Below are 20,632 nucleotides of genomic sequence, written 5' to 3'. Positions count from 1 at the left end.
CCCTAACTGTGGACCTGGCCTGAAACCCAGGCATGTGCCCTGGCTGGGAACTGAACCAGCAACCTTTCAATTAGCAGTCACTCAGTTCACTGACCCACACCAGCCAGGGCTCATTGGTTACATTTTTAAGGTTGGTTTAATTCAAACAGGTGTGGCAGGCAAGATGCTAGAGGAAGATGGATAGACACTCAGTACACTCTAGGGCTCACCTCTGGGACTGGCTGGCTCTCTGGCACCGTCCAAACACAGTGCCAGAAACTCATCTGCAAGTCTCAGCTGAGCACAATCCTCTCTGTGCTAGATGTATAATAAAATCACCTTGGAAATTTCAGAATAAACAAAACAACTCAAGCCTGAGGCTCACCCCCAGTGATTCTGACTAAATTGATTCAGGATAGGAACCAAGCATTAACGTTTTTTTAAAAAGTTTCCCAGGTTTTAAAAATCTAATGTGCAGCAGCCAGACGTGAGAATCACTGTATTAGCTTGTCTGGTGAGAAAAGAAGGGGTGTGTGTGTGCCGCGCGCACGCGCTGTGTGATAGTAGGCCATACTGTGGGGGTCCCTCCCAGGAAGGAGCTGATGAGAACTGCTCCTACCCTTGGCTCTTCTGTAATAGCTTTGACGGAGGATCTGGCTGTGGACCTCCTCCGTGACAGTGACTAATGATGTCTTTAATCAAGAAAGAGAACATGAGGCAGACGTGCCAGCACATTTAAGAACTGTAGTTGATATTATTGTAACAAGAGCCAAATGAATTTGGAACAAGGTTACCTTAAGCGATTTGTTCCCCTCCTGCTAACAAGAGCCAAATGAATTTGGAACAAGGTTACCTTAAGCGATTTGTTCCCCTCCTGCGAGTCTGGAGACCAGGATTGTGACTGTACTGGGACTGAGCTCCGTAAAGGCCTGGGAAAGTGTGCGCCTGTGTGACGAGCTAGCGGGCGCGTGCCCATTTAGGGAGGGTGCGTTACGTGCACGTGTAGGAGTGGACGTGCACATGGGCACTTGCATTGGGTTTTCAGCACCTGGAGGAGGACCTCTCTCTGGAGAGCCCTGGGGCGGGAGTTCGGTGCTGTTGGCATCATGGCTCTTGGAATGCTTTTTTCGAGAAAGCGTTTGAGGGTACTCACAGAGCACGTAATTATGTGCCCCTCCCTCCCTTCCCAGGATCACCGTGGGGGCCGACACCGTGCGCCAGGCAAACCATGAGCCCTGACTCAGCCCTGCATTCCCAGGAGGAAGGGGTCTTTTTCTAATTCACGCCAAGGTGCTGGGTGAGCTACCACAGCTCTGCATACTGCCCATTCCCTTTGAAATGTTCTCAAAGGAACAGTGGGAAGGGTTTAAATAAAGCAAAGTTTTGGCCACCACTACTCCTGTACCCTGGCCTCCCCAACTTGACTGAGGTGGTCTGACCCTTTTCACATGAGTGCATCTGAGGTACAGGCTATGCCTCACCCAGACCCAGTTTGGAAGGGAATTCTGTGAACTCACAATTCACATCGTCTCAAAATATCTTTTCGTCATAAAATTTTTATACCTATTGATAGGAAATTTGGAGAACAAAGAGAAAAAGGGAAAGAGGAAAAAAATCTATTGTTCTACCACCCAAACAAAACCGACCTTAATATCTGAGTGAACTTCTCTCTTGCCTTTTGATTCATAGGATTTAAAAGAAAACAAAGACCCTGGCTGGTGTGGCTCAGTGGACTGAGTGCCGGCCTGCGAACCAAAGGATCACTGGTTCGATTCCCAGTCAAGGCATATGCGTGGGTTGAGGGCCAGGTCCCCATTGGGGGCGGTGCATGAGAGTCAACCCCACATTGAAGTTTCTGACTCTCTTTCTTCCTCCTTTCCCTTCTCTCTGAAAATAAGTAGAATCTTTTTTAAAACAGAAAACAAAGTAAATGTTAAGTCATTCATACCTAACAATTTTGTTTCTGCCTTGTTTACATTTATGCTTATTTCTACATTCTCTTTTTAAATTTATTGGGATGACACTGGTTAAAATTGTACAGGTTTCAGGTGCGCAGTTCTACAACACATTGTACATTGTATTGTGTGTTCACCCCAAGTCAAGGCTGCACCCCTATATTCCCTTAATGAGAATAATTTTATTAGCTGCACACCACATTCCACGAAGGCAGATTATGGTTGAAAATGTCCTGGATTTTTTTCTGCATTCACCTAGGGGAGGGAGAAAAAGGAAAAATGGCCAAGAAGAGCCTTTTCTGTTCCCAGAATTCCAAGAGAAGCATCTCCAGGTCTGGTTTGATACTCGGCCATCACTGTGGTGTGCCCTCCTAACCCTGACCTTCATGCCTGCACAAGAACCTGGCCTCGCAGTAGGGACTGACTGCTCTGTTGCAGAGCAGGGTCTTCTTGATTTGAAATGAAAACAAGTCTTCCATCCGAGGAGGGAGAGGGAGACTGGAGTTAAAAATCTCACCATTGTAACTGCGGGACAGCAAAGTCCTTACACCTGCTTCTTCAAACACAGCTCCTGGAAATGGGGCTGGTTGCAGAGTGCTTGTCAGTAAGAGGGCAGAGTTATGAAAGGGCGACTTTGTGTGGCAGTAGCTACCTCGCCGTTGTCACAGCACACGGTTTCCACTTTGAATTACGTATTAACTAGTGTTGCAGATTAAGCCACCTTGAAGAGAGAGCCCTATTTAGTCAGCTGGGGGACATAACCTGCTCCTCTTTGGAGGCCGGTTGAAGTTCACCTTCACGAGCTTCAAGAGGTTTTGATTGTAGTCCGCCCAGGGGAAGCTGAAGGGATGGATGAACTGGGGGAGACCTGGCAGCTTGGCTGCCGTCCATTCTGCTTGGTCTGGACAAAAGCTGTGGGCTGGGTGCCAGGAGGAGCACTGACTGTGGGTCAGAGGGTGAGGGGGGGGCAGCCGGAAGGAGCTAGAATGACTCCCCCCACCGAATCTTCCCCTCCCAGCCCCCAGTCACTCACTGGGAACCCAGCAGAGCCCAGCAGAGCAGTGCCTGCTTCCCGGAGGGTTTGTTCCTGCAGCCAGTGACCCAGGGATGACACCAGAGACTGAACGGCATCTCCTGTTGGCGCAAGGTATTGGAGTATTTCAGTGGAAAGGTGAAATCTTCGTGGACCCCTCAGCTTCGGTGACCTCAAACCCTCCAAACAAACCGTTGAGAATGGCCCTTTCATCCTTCCAGACTGTATAAATTACTCTTCCACCTCTACCCTCACTTGTGCCCAAGACGGTAACGCTGCCTGCCCCCCCTTCTGAAGGCAGCACGGACGGCCCTCTCTCGTGGCTTGTCTGCTCCTAACAGGTTTCCTACACTTCACTCCTGGCCCTTAATGCAAAGCACCTCTGGCACAGCCGTCCCCAAACGATACTTTCAGTCTATTACTACCTTGCTCAGACGTCTTCAGTAGTTCTCCACCATCTGCCTGATCAAATTCAAACTACTTGTTTGGTCATTCACAACCTTCCACAGCCTGTCTCTAGCATCTTCCTCAGCTTGTGGGTGCTTCCTGTGCAATAGCAGGCACCATTCAAGTTCTTTAGTGTAAATTTCTTGTCCCACCCAGTCTTCTCTTTACCGTCCTTCAAACACACCTCACCCGTTTCTGTACCCGCTCCTGTCCTGAAGCTATTTTCCCCACCTAGGACACTTTTACCTTTCTGCACAGTGGGCTCAAGGTCATGAAACCTTGGCCAGCCAATTCCAGCTCACAGAGATCCCCTTCCTAAAATCCTCAAACTCTCCTAGTTGGATTCTCTCCTCAACACTCAATGACAAACTGCCTTGTATGGTGACTTAATTGTTTAAATATAATTTGTCTTCAGAACAAAGAACCATTTAGATGGCAGGAACCAGCTGGAAAGTTCGCAGTGGCCAAGCACCATTCTCTGCTCAGAGCAGGCCTGTAGAGTTTTTAAAATGAATGTTGAAATGAAGCACAGATCTTCTACAACTGAGCTGAACAGGGAGGCTTATCCTCTGGACCCTGAGTAAAAACCAGTTCACAACATCTGAATTCACATTTTTAAGTGATTGGGTATGGAATTAGTCCTATTTCTGAATCCCCAGTGATAGGCAGAGATAAAGTTGAGCTTTATTGTATCGGCCCCTTGAAAATTCCCCTGCCTGACTCCTCCTGAAGAGATGAATGTAAATAGGGCACCGAAAACCAGATGTTCGTTACAGACAAACCCTCCCCAGCACAGGCTGGCCTCAAAGGTAAAGACTCTCCTGGCTGCCTGATAGTGCCAGATCTCTGGCCCTGCAAACAGAGAAGGGTTTCCTCCCTCGGTCAAGCCCCTTGGTATGGGCCAAGCCTTTGGTCATGATGTTGCAACGGGACTGGCTATTCATTTAGGATGGTTTAATTGTGCTGCATCAGCCCACCACCTGTGAAAAACCCCTGGAGCCAGCTGAGCAAGATGGGGCAAAGTTAGGTGATCCTGGAGCAGCCCCAGGCCACTGGCACTGGAGGAGGCATGTTGCCATCGCCCCGAGGGCAGATGGGATCTTTCCAAACTGGCTAGGCCTTATGCTCCTAAACAGGTCATATACCAGAGGCCAGTTGGTTGGCTACATTGTACTCAGATACATTTTTGCCTGGTCCATGGAGTGTATTTTTTCAACACTGAATTAGCTTGTAGCACTTACAAATTGGGAGATTTTACACAGACATCTGGATTTCTGGCTTCTCTTGACAACGAACGGAACACCTAGCTATGCTGGGCCCTCCCTCTGACCCGGACGGCTCCTTCAAGTGGGGTACTCACTGCCCAGCAGGCTGAGGCTGTCTCATTTTTTGCCTCCACCTAGTCCCTGCTTGTTTCCTCTGATCTGAAATGTCAGAGTGCAAATTTGGGTGGGAGGTAGGATCAGATAGCCGATCTCTGGCAACCCCAAGCTCTGCGATGCCCCTGAATGTGGAGGAGGTGGCCCAGGGCTCTGAGAGACCATAATACAGTCAAGACAAAGCATTTGTCATCAACACTGATCTCTGAAATTCCTGTCACGTCCTGGGGCAGGGGCATTTGGAATCCACAGCATGGCAAGTGGATGCCATTCACTGAGTACTTACTCTCAGCCAATCTCTTCAGTCCTTACAGCGGCTCTGTAAAGTAGACACTCAGTCCCACTTCTGGGATGAGGGTACTGAGGGCAGTGCCACACAGCTGGTGGCAGAACTGGCCGCCTGCCTTCAGAGCCCTCTTCTTAACCAAGGGCTTCTCGCGCTCCCTGTGCATTATTAGGGCTCTTCAGGGCCAGTCTTTAGTTCAAAACACATTGCCATTGTGGATTCAATAATAGTTTTTAAAAGCACATAATAATGTTTAAACAGTGTATCACATTTGTCATGATTTTCTCAAGCAAAAGTGTAAAAGGGTTTGATATCTGTAATGCAAGATGGAAGTGGGTGGAGGAGGTGTGGGGGGGGGGGCGGTTTTTGCTTGCCAGGGTCTCTGGGGCTAGAGCTCCGAGGCCCTGAGTGAGGACTGTTGGGCAGGCAGGGAAGGTGCCCTGAGGAGCAACTTGTAGACCGAGACTTGGGCTCCTATAAATTTGTGGCAGCTTGGAAAGAAATGGAAATCATCTCGGGTGCGCTTGAAGGACATGCAAATTTACTTTTTACTGGTCTGTAATGATCATTTCTCATCAAGTTTTTCCGACATCGAGGAGCTCAGTGTGTTCAGGTGGTTCTAAACTTCCTCTGCTGATAACCCCCGCCTCTCCCCAATCCCACCCCACCTCGTCTAAGTCTAGCATGAACTTTTCAGGCACCTGGAAAACACCTGCCATAAGGTCAGTTGGGAATTTAAGAGGTCATGGATATAGGGAATGAAGGTGTATAAAAGGAGGAGGCGGAATTGGTTTTGGCGTTAAGACACCGGAACTTCCAAGGTTTTTTGCAAGACGCTTGCAGCCTTTGCAGACAACCTTCAAGTCATCAGCGCCCCGCTGCGGAATTCAAAGCTAAGCTCGTCATAATTGTTAACACCTTCTTTGACCAGTCTTTTAATATCATCATCATCATCATCATCATTTTGCCGGCGGGAAGAGTCTGCGGTCTTGGTTTTCGGGAGTACTATATACCGGGAACAGCCTCCTCGCGTACATAAGTCAGGGAAGACTTCCACCGGCTTGCAAGGTGAGTAGATTTCCACGCTTAGAAAGCGGGGCGCGGGGCAGGGGAGACGGAGAGTAGCGATTTTGGAAGGCCCCATGGTTTGTACTGAAAGTTAGCGACGCTTCACGTTCTAGGTTGAGCACAACGACCGCTTGCTCTGGGCGGCTAGCTGGACCCGAGGCGATCGCGGAGGAGCTCGGCCTCCGGCGCGGCGGGGGAACCCGGTTCTCGAGGGCGCGGAGACTGCGAGTCTCTGCAAAGCGGAGGAGCCGCGTCCACGCGGGATCCGGCGTCCTGCGGGGCGCCGGCCGCGTGCAGGTCCCTCCGCCTGAGCCAGGAAGGGGGTGCACGCTCGTGGCCCGGGGGGAGCCCTCCCACTCTTCCCAACTTTGCCGGCCCCAGGGCCGGAGGAGGGCGCCTCTCCCGGCGGCGCTGCGCTCGGTACTTAAAGGCGTCTCGGCTGGGCCGGCGCTCGTCAGTCGGAGCGCGCGGCGGCGGTGAGGAGCGGGAGGAGGGGCATGGAGCAGCCGCGGGCCCGCTGAGCACCGGAGCGCGGGCGGCCGGCGGCACGGTGAGCGAGGGCCGGGCCGGCCGCCTCGGAGGGGCGGGCCGCGCGGGGGCTGCTCCGGGAACGCGGGAGCGCTCGGCTTCAGGGGCGCCCCGCGGACTCCGGCCGGCTCCCCCGGATGTGCGGGCGCCGAGTCCCGCGCCGGGAGGCGGGCTGAGGGCTGCGGCAGCTCCAGGCTTCCTGGCGGCGGGTCCTGCAGCCCCCTCCCCACTGACCCCTCCTCCCTTTCTTCCTCCATCCTCCGCTCCAGTCTCTCCTCCCTTCCTCCCTCGCGGCTCCTGGTTTGTGAATGGATTGGGAGGGGACGGCGGTGCGGGGCGCGAGGCGGGCTGAAGTCTCTCCCTCCCCCACGGCCGCCCGCGGGTCCGCACCTGTCCCGGCACCGAGACGCTCGGCGCCCGCGTTGCTGCGGGTCAGCCGGGCAGAGGCCGCACGTATCCGCGGGCCTGGGCGTCCTTTCTTTTGCCGGCTCGGAGGGGCCGGTGGGAAAGAGCCCCCGCCCCACGCACAAGTTTCCACCCCGCCGCGTGTGGGCCCCGAAGCAGGGCACACCTGTCAGCTGGAGAAGCTGCAGATTGGGCAGCCCTGCAAAGTTTCGGGGATAGATTGGCAGTGTGCGTCCTTGGTTGGAGGTTTTCCCCTTCCGTTTGCCTAGTGGGTGATGTGGGGAGGCGGGGGTCGGTCTTAGGGATCGCCCCTAATCCGGTGCCTTTGAAGCCGGGTGCGCGTTAGCCTGCCCGGGCCGAGCTGGAGTGAATCCCTCCTGAGCGAAGGGGGAAAGTGTGCGGGGGCCAGAGGCGGTCCAGCCACCCCTCCGCCGGCTTGGGGTAACACGGTGCCCTGTCTGGGCAGGGGCACCTCGGCCAGAGCCCACACCAGTGCCTGGCTGTTCGCGAGGTCATCGGCTGTAGAATCTTTTCGGCCTTCAGAGGGGTCGGGGGTACAAGGTAGTGCCTCCAATTCCTGCTCCGGGTGTGGGGGTCCCGCCCGGGGAAAGGTGGGGGCCGGCGACACTGGGGATGTCGCCTTTGTCTGCAGGCAGACTTTGTCAAGGTAGCTCGGGCCCCAGGGGGATGAGTGGGGCCTGGTCCGACTGATTCCTTGGGTTTTCCTGTTCTCTCCTGTGGGTCGTGGGAAACCGCACGTGGGTGTGGCCGGCGCCTCCTTCACCAGAAGGGGAGACTCAAAAGCGGGGGGCGGGGAGTGAGAAGCGTGGCCAGTGCCTTCCCGGCTGCATTAACCTGGTGGGCACTGCCTCCGGCACTGCCCCGAGGCCGCCGCCAGCGCCCAGCACGTTGCTGCGCTGGCCTCAGACCCTCTGCCGTTTCCCAGATTGCAGATGGACAGTAGAACGCGCAGCGCCTCCTCGGCATGTGAGCTCTGGATGGGGGACATGAGGGGGCGGCAAGCGCCTGGGCCCTGGGTACTGGGTCTGGGGGGCCCCTGGGCCACAGGCGCGTGCCCGGAGGGGGTGGGGTGGGAAGCAGGGAGGGTTGGGAACCCTGCAGAGGAAGCCTCCCGGGGACGGTGGGGCACAGCTACCGCCCGGAGGCCGCGCTTCCCGGAGAGGCGAGGCTGCCAACAGCACTTTCCGGACTGAAGCTGCTGGAATGGGGCTGGTGCCGGAATCTCATTTGATACAGGCAGTGGCTGCATGTTCCCCTGGCAAGAAGGTGTGCTTGTGCTGGGGCGGGGCTCAGGGGGCGGTTCCATTGAGACCCAGAGTTGGAATAAGCTCGGAAGTGAGACCTCATTGTCTGTAGAGGGTGGTGGGGCTGGTAATGGGATTCTCCAGATCAGGCACCCCCCACCCCCATCCCGCAGTCAGCCTTCCCACTTGGGTAGTCTTTCATGACTGGAAGCGCTTCCATTTTTAGAGAAATTATTTATTAATATCTGAGATCTATTAAGCAAGAAACCATTAGAACCCCGGTTAGGGGGAGATAACAAGTCCAGAGAACTTGGGCAAGGTCAGGCAGCCAGGACGTGGTAGAGCCCTGTTTTAAGCACAAGTCTTCTGGTGTCTGTCCAGTCTTAGGCTCTTTTCATTAAAACACATTGGTTTCCAACAGTACAGGTGCTAACAGCCCTGATTATTACAAAGGTAATCTGGCAGCATTTGTAGGAGTGGCCGGGCAGGGGGACGAGCAGAGAGATTCCGTGCGGGCGCTAGGACCAGGCTGATGGGGCCTCCCAGGCAGCTGCAGTGTGGCTGCAGTTCCCTTTGGTGCCCTGAGCGCTGGGCTCTTCCAGGAGTGCTGTCCACACCCCAGCCCTCATTTTCCTTTCTTTCCCTGGTCCACCTTTCCCAGTCGCTTTCCCTTTTTTCCCTGATGCTCAAGTAAATGAGAAAAAGGTGACAAAGCAGAGAAAACAGGGAAACTTTCTCTTACTGATTTTGCTGTTTTAAGAAGAGGAAGCTGTTTCCTCCCCCCCCCCCCCCCCCACCTCTTTATGTTTCCTGTTGTCTCTCCTCTCTTCCTCCTACACTTTCTTCATCGGCTGTGCTTTACTGGCACACGTTCCCCTCCCAGAGTGCAGTCCCCTAGTGGGTACAGCAGGGTAGAAGCTCTTGGACCCCTGGCTGCCTCCTTGTCCGTCTTCCTTCTCCCTGGCCCCTCCTGTGTTCAGGAGTGCCTCAGGCTCCCCCCTACTGATGCCTGCCTTTAAGAGTTTTTGGTCAGGCAGATCCCAGTTCTGCCATCCACTGCTCAGTATCCTGTAGCTCTCTCCAGCTTTGGTTTGTCTAACAATAAGTGCTACTTTAAGTGCTTTATGTAAGCATACAACCCTCAAAGAGGCTACAAGGTTAGTCCTACAACCACACAGATTACAGATGAATTAACTAAGGGACAGAACATAGTCACACAGATAGTGTCAGGGCTGGCATTTGAACCCTAGTAGTCTGGCTTCCAAGTCTGCAGTCTTAGTCATGCTCAGCAATGGTTTTGGTTAGTGGGTCATTTCGCCAGTTTTGGGCCATGCACAGATAAAATGCTTCCACTCCCAGTGACTGGAGATGCTGCCTCCTGCCTGACCCCCGTATTTCCTGCCTTCTCCCACCAGATGCCGGTGCGGCTGACCACAGCCCTGCGTGTGGTGGGCACCAGCCTGTTTGCCCTGGTAGTGCTGGGTGGCATCCTGGCAGCTTATGTGACAGGCTACCAGTTCATTCACACAGAAAAGCACTACCTGTCCTTCGGCCTGTATGGCGCCATCCTGGGCCTGCACCTGCTCACCCAGAGCCTGTTTGCCTTCCTGGAGCACCGCCACATGAGACGGGCAGGCCGGACACTGAAGCTGCCCTCCCCGCCACAGTGCGCAGTGGCACTCTGCATCGCCGCGTACCAAGAGGACCCTGACTACTTGCGCAAGTGTCTGCGCTCAGTACAGCGCATTGCCTTCCCCAACCTCAAGGTGGTCATGGTGGTAGATGGCAATCGCCAGGAGGATGCCTACATGCTGGACATCTTCCATGAGGTGCTAGGTGGCACTGAGCAAGCCGGCTTCTTTGTGTGGCGCAGCAACTTCCATGAGGCGGGAGAGGGTGAGACAGAGGCCAGCCTGCAGGAGGGCATGGACCGTGTGCGGGACATCGTGCGGGCCAGCAGCTTCTCATGCATCATGCAGAAGTGGGGAGGCAAGCGAGAGGTCATGTACACGGCCTTTAAGGCCCTTGGCGATTCGGTGGACTACATTCAGGTAAGGGTGGCTCCCTGTGAGTGTGTGGCTGTGTGGCTGTGTGTGGTTAGCCAGGCATATCCTCCCCCAGGAGTTTTCGTCCAGTCTAGATCCCTTGTGTGGTGCATGGCCCTCCTCTGCACCTACGGCAACAACAGGCATAATGGTTCTGAACAGCTGTCCTGGGGTCAGAAAGGCCTGGGATAGAATCCTGATTCTGCTGTTACCTAACTCTGTGACTTGTGTCCTAATAATAATAATAATAATAATAATAGCAAACAGATGTATAAAACTTACTTCACACCAGGCACTGTTCCAGGCTCTTCATACATATTAACTCTTTTAATCTTCATACTACTCCTAGGGGATAAGTACTGTTTTTTGTTTTTTTTTTAAGATTTTGGATTTTTATTTACTTTCAGAGAGAGGGGAAGGGAAGGAGACAGAGAGGGAAAGAAACGTGTATTGTTTGCCTCTCCCATGCTCCCAACTGGGGACTTGGCAGGCAACCCAGGCACATGCTCTGACTGGGAATCGAACTGTCAGCCTTGAGGTTCACAGGCTGGTGCTCAGTCCACTGAACCACACCAGTCAGGACCAGGGATAAGTACTATTATTACAGTATTTTTCAGATTATAAGACACACTTCCTCCCCCCAAGTTTGAGAGGAATAATGGTTGTTAATGCTGCTGCTGTTCAGTTCTGTTTACATTTATATTGGTGAAATATTATGTTATTTATGCTACTAAATATTTTACCACTTTTTTTTTTCAAAATTTTGTTCCTATTTTCCACCTCTAAAACCTAGGTGCATCTTATGGTCCGAAACATACAGTATCTCCAGTCATAGACGGCAATCTTGAAGCACAGAGAGGCCAAGTGACTTGCTTGAAGTCACTCAGCAGTAAGGTACAGAGCCAGAGTTTGAGCACAGGCATCAGCCCTTACTGTGCAATGCTGCCTCACCACTGGCGATGTGGGGATGAGCCTCTCCAGCATAAAAAAGTGTGGTGAAGAGTGAAAGTCATCCCACTGGAAAGCACTCGAATACTGTTTTAGTTATGGACCAAAAGCCCTATTCTTCCCAGTGTCAAATTCACGTCTGTAAGGCGGAGGGACACAGGTGCCACTCATCCTACAGTTTGATTCTGTTGCAGTCTTGGCAGGGCCAGAACCCTGAACAGCTTCTAGTCAAAGGGCTCACTCGTGGATGCCAGCCTGAAAACCTTATGAGATTGTCAAAGTTAAATAGCTCCAGTTTTCAAATAACAAAACCTGGAGAGAGCTGATTAGAGCTTCATGCATTTCAGTAACAAATAGAAACTGATCCCCAGGCCCCCCGATTTCGGGTCCAGCATCCACACTGTCCATTCCTCTCTTTCTGCACTTCTCCGTACTTGCCAGAGGGCTTTGCCCATCACTTGAGTCCTGGCTATTGTGGCAGCCTGCCCGTGTTGTGCTGTAACTCAGTCCTGCTGACAGCACATTAAGTACTCCAACATTTATTTATTTATTTATTTATTTTTTAAAAAATATTTTATTGATTATACCATTACAGTTGTTGTTCTATTCCCCTCTTCATTCTCCTCCATCCTACACACCCCTCCCCCACCATTCCCCCCTTTATGACGTGCCTCAAGTTCTTTAGACTCTATATTTCCCCTACTATTCTTGCCCTCCCCCTATTTTCTACCTGCTGTCAATGCTATTTTCTGTACCTTCTCCTCCTCCCACTCCCCTGTTGCTAACCCTCCATGTGTTCTTCATTTCTATGGTTCTGCTCCTGATCTAGCTGTCCTCTTGGATTGCTTTTGTTTTAGGTGTGGTTGTTAATAACTGTGAGTTTGCTGTCCTTTCACTGTTCATATTTTTTTATCTTCTTTTTCTTAGATAAGTCCCTTTAACATTTCATATAATAAGGGCTTGGTGATGCTGAACTCCTTGAATTTGATCTTATCTGAGAAGCACTTTATCTGCCCTTCCATTCTAAATGAAGCTTTGCTGGATAGAGCAGTCTTGGATGTAGGTCCTTGGATTTCATGACTTGGAATACTTCTTTCCAGCCCCTTCTTGCCTGTAAGGTCTCTTTTGAAAAATCCTCTGACAGTCTGATGGGAACTCCTTTGTGGGTGACTGTCCCCTTATCTCTTGCTGCTTCTAGGATTCTCTCCTTCATTTTAGTCTTGGCTAATGTAATGATGATGTGCCTTGGTGTGTTCCTTCTTGGGTCCAACTTCTTTGGGACTCTCTGAGCTTCCTGGACTTCCTGGAAGTCTATTTCCTTTGCCAGACTGAGGAAGTTCTCCTTTACTATTTGTTCAAATAGGTTTTTCACTTGTTGCTCTTCCTCTTCCCCTTCTGGTACCCCTATAATTCGGATGTTGGAACATTTAAAGATGTCCTGGAGGTTCCTAAGCCTCTCCTTGGTTTTTTGAATTCTTGTTTCTTTATTCTTTTCTGGCTGGATGTTTCATTCTTCCTTCTGGTCCACTCCATTGATTTTAGCCCCCGTTTCCTTTCCATCACTATTGGTTTTCTGTGCATTTCCCTTCATTTCAATCACTTTAGCCTTCATATGTTCCTCTAATTTGTGACTATAATCAACCAGTTCTGTGAGCATCCTGATCACCAGTATTTTGAACTGTGCATCTGAGAGGTTCGCTATTTCTTGGTCACTTAAGAGTTATAGGCTCTGGGGCTTTGAGTTCTTCTTGAGCCATATTTTGGGCTGTTCGTGCCTGTTACGTATGAGGAGTGGAGCCCTAGGTGTTCACCAGGGCGAGGCAACTCAGTCACTGGGTTGTGAAGCTGTATGTGGGGGGTGGGGTCAAAGGAAAGCAATGGCTGTCTCCTCTGCCTCCTCCCACTGCGGGGGCCGCGTGGTCAGTCTCACTGCTCACTCCTTTGCTGGCTTATCTGCGCGTGCAAAAGTGCAACCGAGGTCAGCCTGCCCCATACCCTCACTGGGTTCGCCGCTGGGGCCTGTGCAGTCTGCCACTGGGGCCTGCAGAGGTCCGTCTCACTGCTCACACTTCTGCTGGTTTATCTATGCTCGAATGTGACCACACTCAGCCTGCCCTGTACCCTGACTGGGTCTGCAGTGCTACCCCAGCTGCCCGTGCACCTGGGTTGCCTGGGTCGCCTGGGTAGGGGGATGCTTCCTGCCCGACCTTGCTCTGCTGCTGGCTCCACTCCTCTTACCAGTCCCAGTTGGACGGTTTGTTGTCGTTGGACTTCCATATAGTTCAGTTTTCTGTTCTTTGGCTGCGTCTTTGTTTACTAAACCTTTGTTGTATTCAAACTTGGTTGTGGGAAAAGGCAGTGTTTCCACCTACGCCTCCATCTTGGCGGAAGTCCTCAAGTACTCCAATATTGAGATGTTCTATACCTTACTCACCTAAAATTAGCTTGCCACAGATTTTTTGTTTGGGGTTTGTTTTTTCTTTTGAAAGTTGCATCTTTGCATGAGATTTGGTACATCTACCTTTTCCTGGTTTCTAGGCCCAAGGACCTCCTCAGCCTTGTAGGGAGGCATGTGAGGGAGTTCTTGACTCTGCAGTTCACTTAGGGTCAAAGGGCCCTTGAACCTTTCCTGAGGACTCAGTAGGCCTAGCAAAAGCCCTTGAGCCCTGGCACATGCTCAAGCCACAGTGACTTTGTCATTCACTCTCTTGAACCACAGGATCCCCCCAAGCCTGCTCCACTCTACATCTTTTCCCGTGTGTTCTGGTGGATTAGCAACCAAGCTCACACACCTGAGCCAGCCTTTCCCCTTCATACCCTGGTGGTGTTCAGCCTAGTCCTCCAACAGCCATGCTGAGGGTGTGTCTTTCCCTCTTTGTGGAGATTACTTGCCCCAGACAGTGGGGAACAGCAGGCAGCCTGGAGCTCTAACTTCCTTAACCCTGCCCACTAGAAAGACCTTTCTGGAATGAAGGAAGCTGAGAAGCAAGAATGGGTAGGGTCAGAGCAGGAACTAGCCACAGGACCAGCAGCACTAGGAAGCTTGGTTTGTAAGCTGAGGAGGCTCTGGGAGTCTGGCCAGAAAGTCTGGACCTTCCCAGCCAGGGCCAGAAAGTAAGAGGTGGGAGAGCAGGTGCGGTGCTCTGCCTGGTTCCCCCTCAGCCTTCTGTGGCTAATCTCTGGCCACCGTGTCTTCCAACAGGGAGACAGAAAGCTGGATAGGTTGGAGCATGGGGGGCTGCCCCCTTCCTACAGGCTAATGGCTTTCACTCTGCACCTTCATAAAAGGATTTGGGGCTTTTGCAGAACAGGGTTTATCTGTGGACACTTTGCTCCCCCAGAGGTCAGGAAACCAATTCTCCTGCCCAATAGCTATCTGAGCTCTTTGTACCATCTCAGCAATTTTCTAGAAAACAGACAAGGAGTCAGCAGCAGGGTGTGTTCACAGCCCAGATACAACTAATAATGGGTCTGTGTGTTGGAATCAGACCATGAGCCTCCTAGGAAAGGAGGCAGGGTGGGCAAGATTTGATCCAGGTTTTGGAGGCAGTTGCTGCCAGAGCCCCCACGCCCATCCAGAGTGCAATCCAGGCAAGAGTGGTCCCAAGCCATTCTGTGCCCTGATCTGAGACTTGGCCAAAGTGACTGGGTTGTGGGTCATCCAAGAGGCCAGAAACTGAAACAGGGAAAACCCTGTTGTTAAAATCCTATGGGATAGGTTTGGGCAGTAGCCTCTGCAAGAGCTTGGCCTTCTGAGGAGTGTCTGATGGCCCTGTGTCTATAATCTGATTTCAATGACTTGAGGCTTTTTTCTTCCCAAGGACCCAGAGAAACATTTTAAGATCATTTCTCAGGAGCATGACTTCACGGGGGCTAAAGACTTGCCCAGCACTAAACCTTTCTCTCCTTGCAGGTCCAGCACTGACAGAGCCCGGGTTTTCTCTCAGCCTACTTTCCTGTTTCTCCTCTCACCCCCTCCATTTGGCAGAGATCTCTTAGCTAGTGGCTGGAAATGAATCATAGGAATGGAGGTTATGTTCCTCAGGCCATGTGACCTGAGGCCAAAATGGTCTGAGAACCCTGGCTGGTGTGGCTCAATTGGTTGGAGCGTTTGTCCTACAAACTGAAAGGTCGCAGGTTCAATTCCCAGTCAAGGCACATGCCTATGCTGCAGGTTGGATCCCTAGTTGAGGCGTGTGTGAGAGGCAACCTGATCAGTGTTTCTCACATTGATGCTTCTCTCCCTCCCTTCCCCTCTCTCTAAAATTAATGGGCATGTCCTTGGGCAAGGATAAAAAAAATTTTTAATGGGCTGACAGTGCATTTCCTCTGCAGGTATGTGACTCCGACACTGTACTGGATCCAGCCTGCACCATTGAGATGCTTCGAGTCCTAGAGGAGGACCCCCAAGTAGGGGGAGTCGGGGGAGATGTCCAAGTAAGAAGTAACGAATGATTCCTGAGGGAGGGGGTCTGAACTCTTTCTTTCTAATCCAATTGGATAAATCTGGGAAATGGCATCCTGACTTAGTATTTGGGGGGCGGGGGAGATGTTCCTCTTTGACAGTTTCAATGGGCTCACTTGCTACTCAACCTATTCCTGCCCTTTTTCAACCTAAGGGGGAAAAACTACCAGGTATGTAGAGAGCCTGTGATGCTAGGAGGGGCACAGGGTGCTGAGGCCAGTGATCCCTGGCGGCGGGGTGGGGGGTGCCTCCTTTTTTGCTGATGGCGCAGCAAGCACCTCCCAAGTTAGGCCCCTAAGAAACCTTTGCTCTTGGGTAAGTTGCTCTGAGGGGCTGTGGACAGTGTGGTCAGAATAAAGAGCATTATCTTCTTCCAGAGGGTATTGCTGCCAACATACCAGGTCTTCCTGAGAAACTTTCCAACAAGGGTCAGGACAGGTGGCTGGGTGTTGCTTTGCCTCTTCGTCAGGGCCTTCTGTCACTGCCATAGACTGCCTCCGGAGACTGAAGGTGGCTTGGCTGCTAGAGTAACTTCACTGCGATAGCCTGTGCATACAGTGCAGTGGAGAGTTGGGCCTGGTGCTCGGGAAAGGGGGTGTGGTTGGCTCCCCTGAACCTCAGGTTTCCCAGTCCTGGATGGGCTAGGGCTCATGGCTGGAATTTGAGCAATCGGCTACAGAACTCAGGGTAGTGAGGGAGGCCTCATGGTCTCCAGTGTCTGTCTCCTGGGGCTCATGGTCTCAGGTGAGGAAGCCCAGCATCTATGGTTCCCTTACAGATCCTCAACAAGTACGATTCATGGATCTCCTTCCTGAGCAGTGTGCGGTACTGGATGGCCTTCAATGTGGAGCGGGCCTGCCAGTCCTACTTTGGCTGTGTGCAGTGTATTAGCGGGCCATTGGGCATGTACCGCAACAGCCTCCTCCAGCAGTTCCTGGAAGATTGGTACCATCAGAAGTTCCTAGGCAGCAGGTGCAGCTTTGGGGATGACCGGCACCTTACCAACCGCGTCCTGAGCCTTGGCTACAGGACTAAATATACAGCGCGCTCCAAGTGCCTCACAGAAACCCCTACGAAGTACCTCCGGTGGCTCAACCAGCAGACTCGTTGGAGCAAGTCTTACTTCCGGGAGTGGCTCTACAACTCTCTGTGGTTCCACAAGCACCACCTCTGGATGACCTACGAATCTGTGGTCACGGGTTTCTTCCCCTTCTTCCTCATTGCTACGGTCATACAGCTTTTCTACCGTGGCCGCATCTGGAACATTCTCCTCTTCCTGCTGACAGTGCAGCTGGTGGGCATCATCAAGGCTACCTATGCCTGCTTCCTCCGGGGCAACGCAGAGATGATCTTCATGTCCCTCTACTCCCTTCTCTATATGTCCAGTCTCCTGCCAGCCAAGATCTTTGCCATTGCTACCATCAATAAGTCCGGCTGGGGCACCTCTGGCCGAAAAACCATCGTGGTGAACTTCATTGGCCTCATCCCTGTGTCCATCTGGGTGGCGGTCCTTCTGGGAGGACTGGCGTATACAGCTTACTGCCAGGATCTGTTCAGTGAGACGGAGCTGGCCTTCCTCGTCTCTGGGGCCATCCTGTACGGCTGCTACTGGGTGGCCCTCCTCATGTTGTATCTGGCCATCATCGCCCGGCGATGTGGGAAGAAGCCAGAGCAGTATAGCTTAGCTTTTGCTGAGGTGTGACATAGCCCTCAAGCAGAGCAGGGGAAAAGTGCAATGGGTAAGGGAGGGAAGGGGAACGGAAGTGAAAAGATGGGATGGGAGGGAGGAGGGAATGCTGTTTTAGTTTCTTAATGGTCCAAAGGACAAATCTGAAGTGCAAAGAAAGGTGATTAGTAGTATGGCCGGGGGCAGTTCTGCTCAGAGAAGGCAACACCGATCTCAGCTCAGGGGGGTGAAGACTTACTTGTTTCTAGGCTGTCTGTCTGCTCCATGGTGGTCTCTGGGAAAGATTCTACTCCCTGCCCCAGGGGCCAGAGGGAACTCAGAAGTGTGCTAACTCAAAATAAGTTCTACTCAGTGGCAACTTCTGATAGGTAAATGAGCAATGCCGGCTTGTGGGAAGGGGTTCTCTTAGCCCATCTGAACACAACCAGAGGTGGTGGGAGAATTTCTGAGGTCTGGGCCAGCTAGTAAATAGTTCCCCCCTCAACCTAGTTATCAATGCAATAAGATTGTGCCTGAGATATGAGACCCGGAAGCCGGATCTCTGGGCATCAGAAAACAGGGTACAGGAATGGTGCTTTATTATGTGATATACCCCATTTCACATCTCCACATCCCAAGGATGAGCCAAACTGACAGGGATTTAGCACTGAACTGCTTTCAGGTGCACAGACATGAAATGTTAAAAAGGAAAGTTTGCTGGGAGGAACAACAATTGGCAGGGGCGAAAAAGTCCATGGGCTATATGGAGGCCTGTATGTATTCCACCTGGAAACTGCCCAGTCATCTAGATTGGCTTGTCTGTGAACTCTACCGGGGAGATAAAACATTTTGGTCATCTACTGGGAAGACAACCCCAACATACTAAAAAAGGAAGAGAAGACTTAGTATTTCAACCTGTCTGCTCCTGAATTCCTCTCAAATTCAGCTGAGTCCCAAGACAGCCTCCTCACTTTGCTTTCAATGAGATGTTGTCCTCTTCACCCTCCTCCTCATTGGTTTTTCAAGATGGCGAGTGCGGCAGAGCCTGGACTCTCACAGGCCCCTCTGTAACAGGCAAGCCTGCCCTCAGCACATGGTAGAAAACCTATGAGGAGCCTCTGACCAAACTGGTTACCACCTTGGAACTGCTTGGGACAGATTCCTTGGCAGCTGGGTAGCATGTGTGACTTTCAGGGTACAATTCTTGACAATCGTCCCTAATGGTAAGCTTTTCAGTGTTCCCTAAGTGGACCCCCAAGTCCGAGCTGGTCATCTTTGAGACTGTCCATTCTCCTCAGTAGCTTCTCCAGGGAATTCTTACAGCCAAGCAGTGGATAGTCCCTATTGCAATCGCTTCTTTCCAGAAACCAAACTAAGAGACGGAATTGATTTCTAAGGTTCTTGCTTTCTCAGGCCACTCAAGGCTGTTTTAATTCTCCCTGCTTTTCGTAGGGGAATAAGGGAAAGTCTTTTTCTAGAGATTGGCAATCCACAGACTATTTTCAGTTCCTGGGTTTGAAACCTGGGATCTTGACTAAGCCTCTGAATGAGGGGTTGCTTGCTTGTGCATGCTCTCTCCAAATGGTCCACTCTCACGGGGTCCAGCTAACCCCCAAAGAACCAGCACTAAGGGAGAGAGTTGAGGTGGCAAGCCTCTAGTGTGCCCAGGTGCTTCCTACAAAGGAATACAGTGTGCTGAGCCACAGACTGGCAAACCCTGGTGCTCTCCTTCATCTCCCACAAACTCAAGGGTTTTCCAAGTGCAGCCAACACTGCTGCATCACACAGACTTGAAGTTTCTGAATAAGACCACTGATTGCTGTTAGACCCGATCCACAGAGACTACAAGAGGCAGCAGGCATTTGCTAAAGGCAGTTGTCCCAAGCTCTTCTGTGATTTTTGCTGGCCAAGAAGTAAACTGTTTTGAGCACTACAATGGAGGAAATTCGGTCAGCCAACAGCAGAGCTCAGACTTGACGAAGGGCTTCTTTTTCTTCAGGCTTTACTTGAAGGTTAATGCAGGATGGACCCCCAGATGGGAAACTCTGGGCTGTCCTACCAGCAGCTCTGCCTTGCACCGTGGTTATCAACTTTCCTCACATCAAAAGTAGGCGAGTACAAGTAGTGGGCTCACAACATTTGACCTCGACTGGTTTTTCTAAGTTATTTTGTATATTTCTCAGCAGTGAAACCAAACTGGGTCTTCAGCTTTATCCCCATTTCTAGCAAGGGAAGAGCCTTTATACAATCGGGGCACATTTTGGTTTTTTCTCATTGAGAATTTTAACTATCTTTTTTTGTATTATTTCTACAATAATTTGTAAACATATTTATTTTTACCTGCCTTGTTTTTAACTTTTCATGTCAAATTTTTTATACTGTGCATTTGTCAAAATAAAGATTCTCACATAATGCTATTTATCTCTGAGCTACTTCCTCCCTTTTTGTACTTAATGAAAGCTAGCTCTTTATTCCAGTTTTAAAAGCAGCACTTGAGCTAGAAATAGTCGAGGTAATCCAAGTGTTACTCAGAAACAGGGTAAGGTGTCAGTTGCCTGCACCAGGGACTACTGTAGGCCCACGTTGGTACTGTACACCTGTGATGGCTTAGCTTTTATTTTACAGGGTAGGCAGGGTCTTTGGTGAAATTATTGGCAAATGAGTGAGCCAAAGCTAAAAATCAAGCTTGCCTCTTTCTTAGGTGAAGGCATTTTATCTGGCAGATAATGGAGGATTGTGGCCAAGCTGAAACCATAAGCAGTGGGTAAACTTCCTTCCCTGTGGAACAGGTAACAAAATGGAGTGACATCGGCAGCCCTCTCATCCCATTTATTAAAGAAACAGTTAGAAAAGATACAATGCAGGAAAAACAACCATCCTTTCACATCAGGTTGAACAAAGCACAGTGATTTCTCCCCTCCACCCCCAGCCCCCCACCCCAAGTCCCATCCGCATCAGCTTAAATTCCGAGGTTCTGTGATTGGGAGTACCAGTGGAGGGAGTTGTATGAGCAGTGGAGCCTTGATTCTAGCCTCCTCTGAGTCCCAGAGAAGGCAGCTGCAGAACTAGTCAAGTAAAAATTGTATTTGGTGGGTCTGTAAAGTGGTTGCCCACCTCCCTATTCTGTGTTCAAGCCCCCAGGGAAAAGTACGGCAGTAGAGGC

General features: G+C 51.3%; 1 protein-coding gene across 2 annotated transcripts; it reads left to right on the top strand.

Moving 5' to 3' along the window:
- The first annotated feature begins 5,547 nt into the window (after positions 1–5,547).
- Positions 5,548–18,721, top strand: HAS3 (hyaluronan synthase 3). Of its 2 annotated transcripts, XM_037041406.1 has the most exons (4): positions 5,548–6,697; positions 9,761–10,396; positions 15,674–15,775; positions 16,582–18,721. In XM_037041406.1, the coding sequence occupies exons 2-4, from the start codon at positions 9,761–9,763 to the stop codon at positions 17,503–17,505; spliced, it is 1,662 nt and encodes a 553-aa protein (XP_036897301.1). In that variant the 5' UTR covers positions 5,548–6,697; the 3' UTR covers positions 17,506–18,721. The 2 variants fall into 2 exon arrangements, with proteins under 2 accessions (XP_036897301.1, XP_036897300.1); XM_037041405.1 differs by lacking the exon at positions 5,548–6,697 and having other exon boundaries at positions 9,146–10,396.
- The last annotated feature ends 1,911 nt before the right edge of the window (positions 18,722–20,632 follow it).

This window comes from Sturnira hondurensis, unplaced genomic scaffold (assembly GCF_014824575.4).
Source record: "Sturnira hondurensis isolate 20B ecotype Veracruz unplaced genomic scaffold, ASM1482457v3 Scaffold0003090, whole genome shotgun sequence".
Taxonomy (NCBI): domain Eukaryota; kingdom Metazoa; phylum Chordata; class Mammalia; order Chiroptera; family Phyllostomidae; genus Sturnira; species Sturnira hondurensis.
This window is presented reverse-complemented; position numbering and strand designations above follow the sequence as displayed.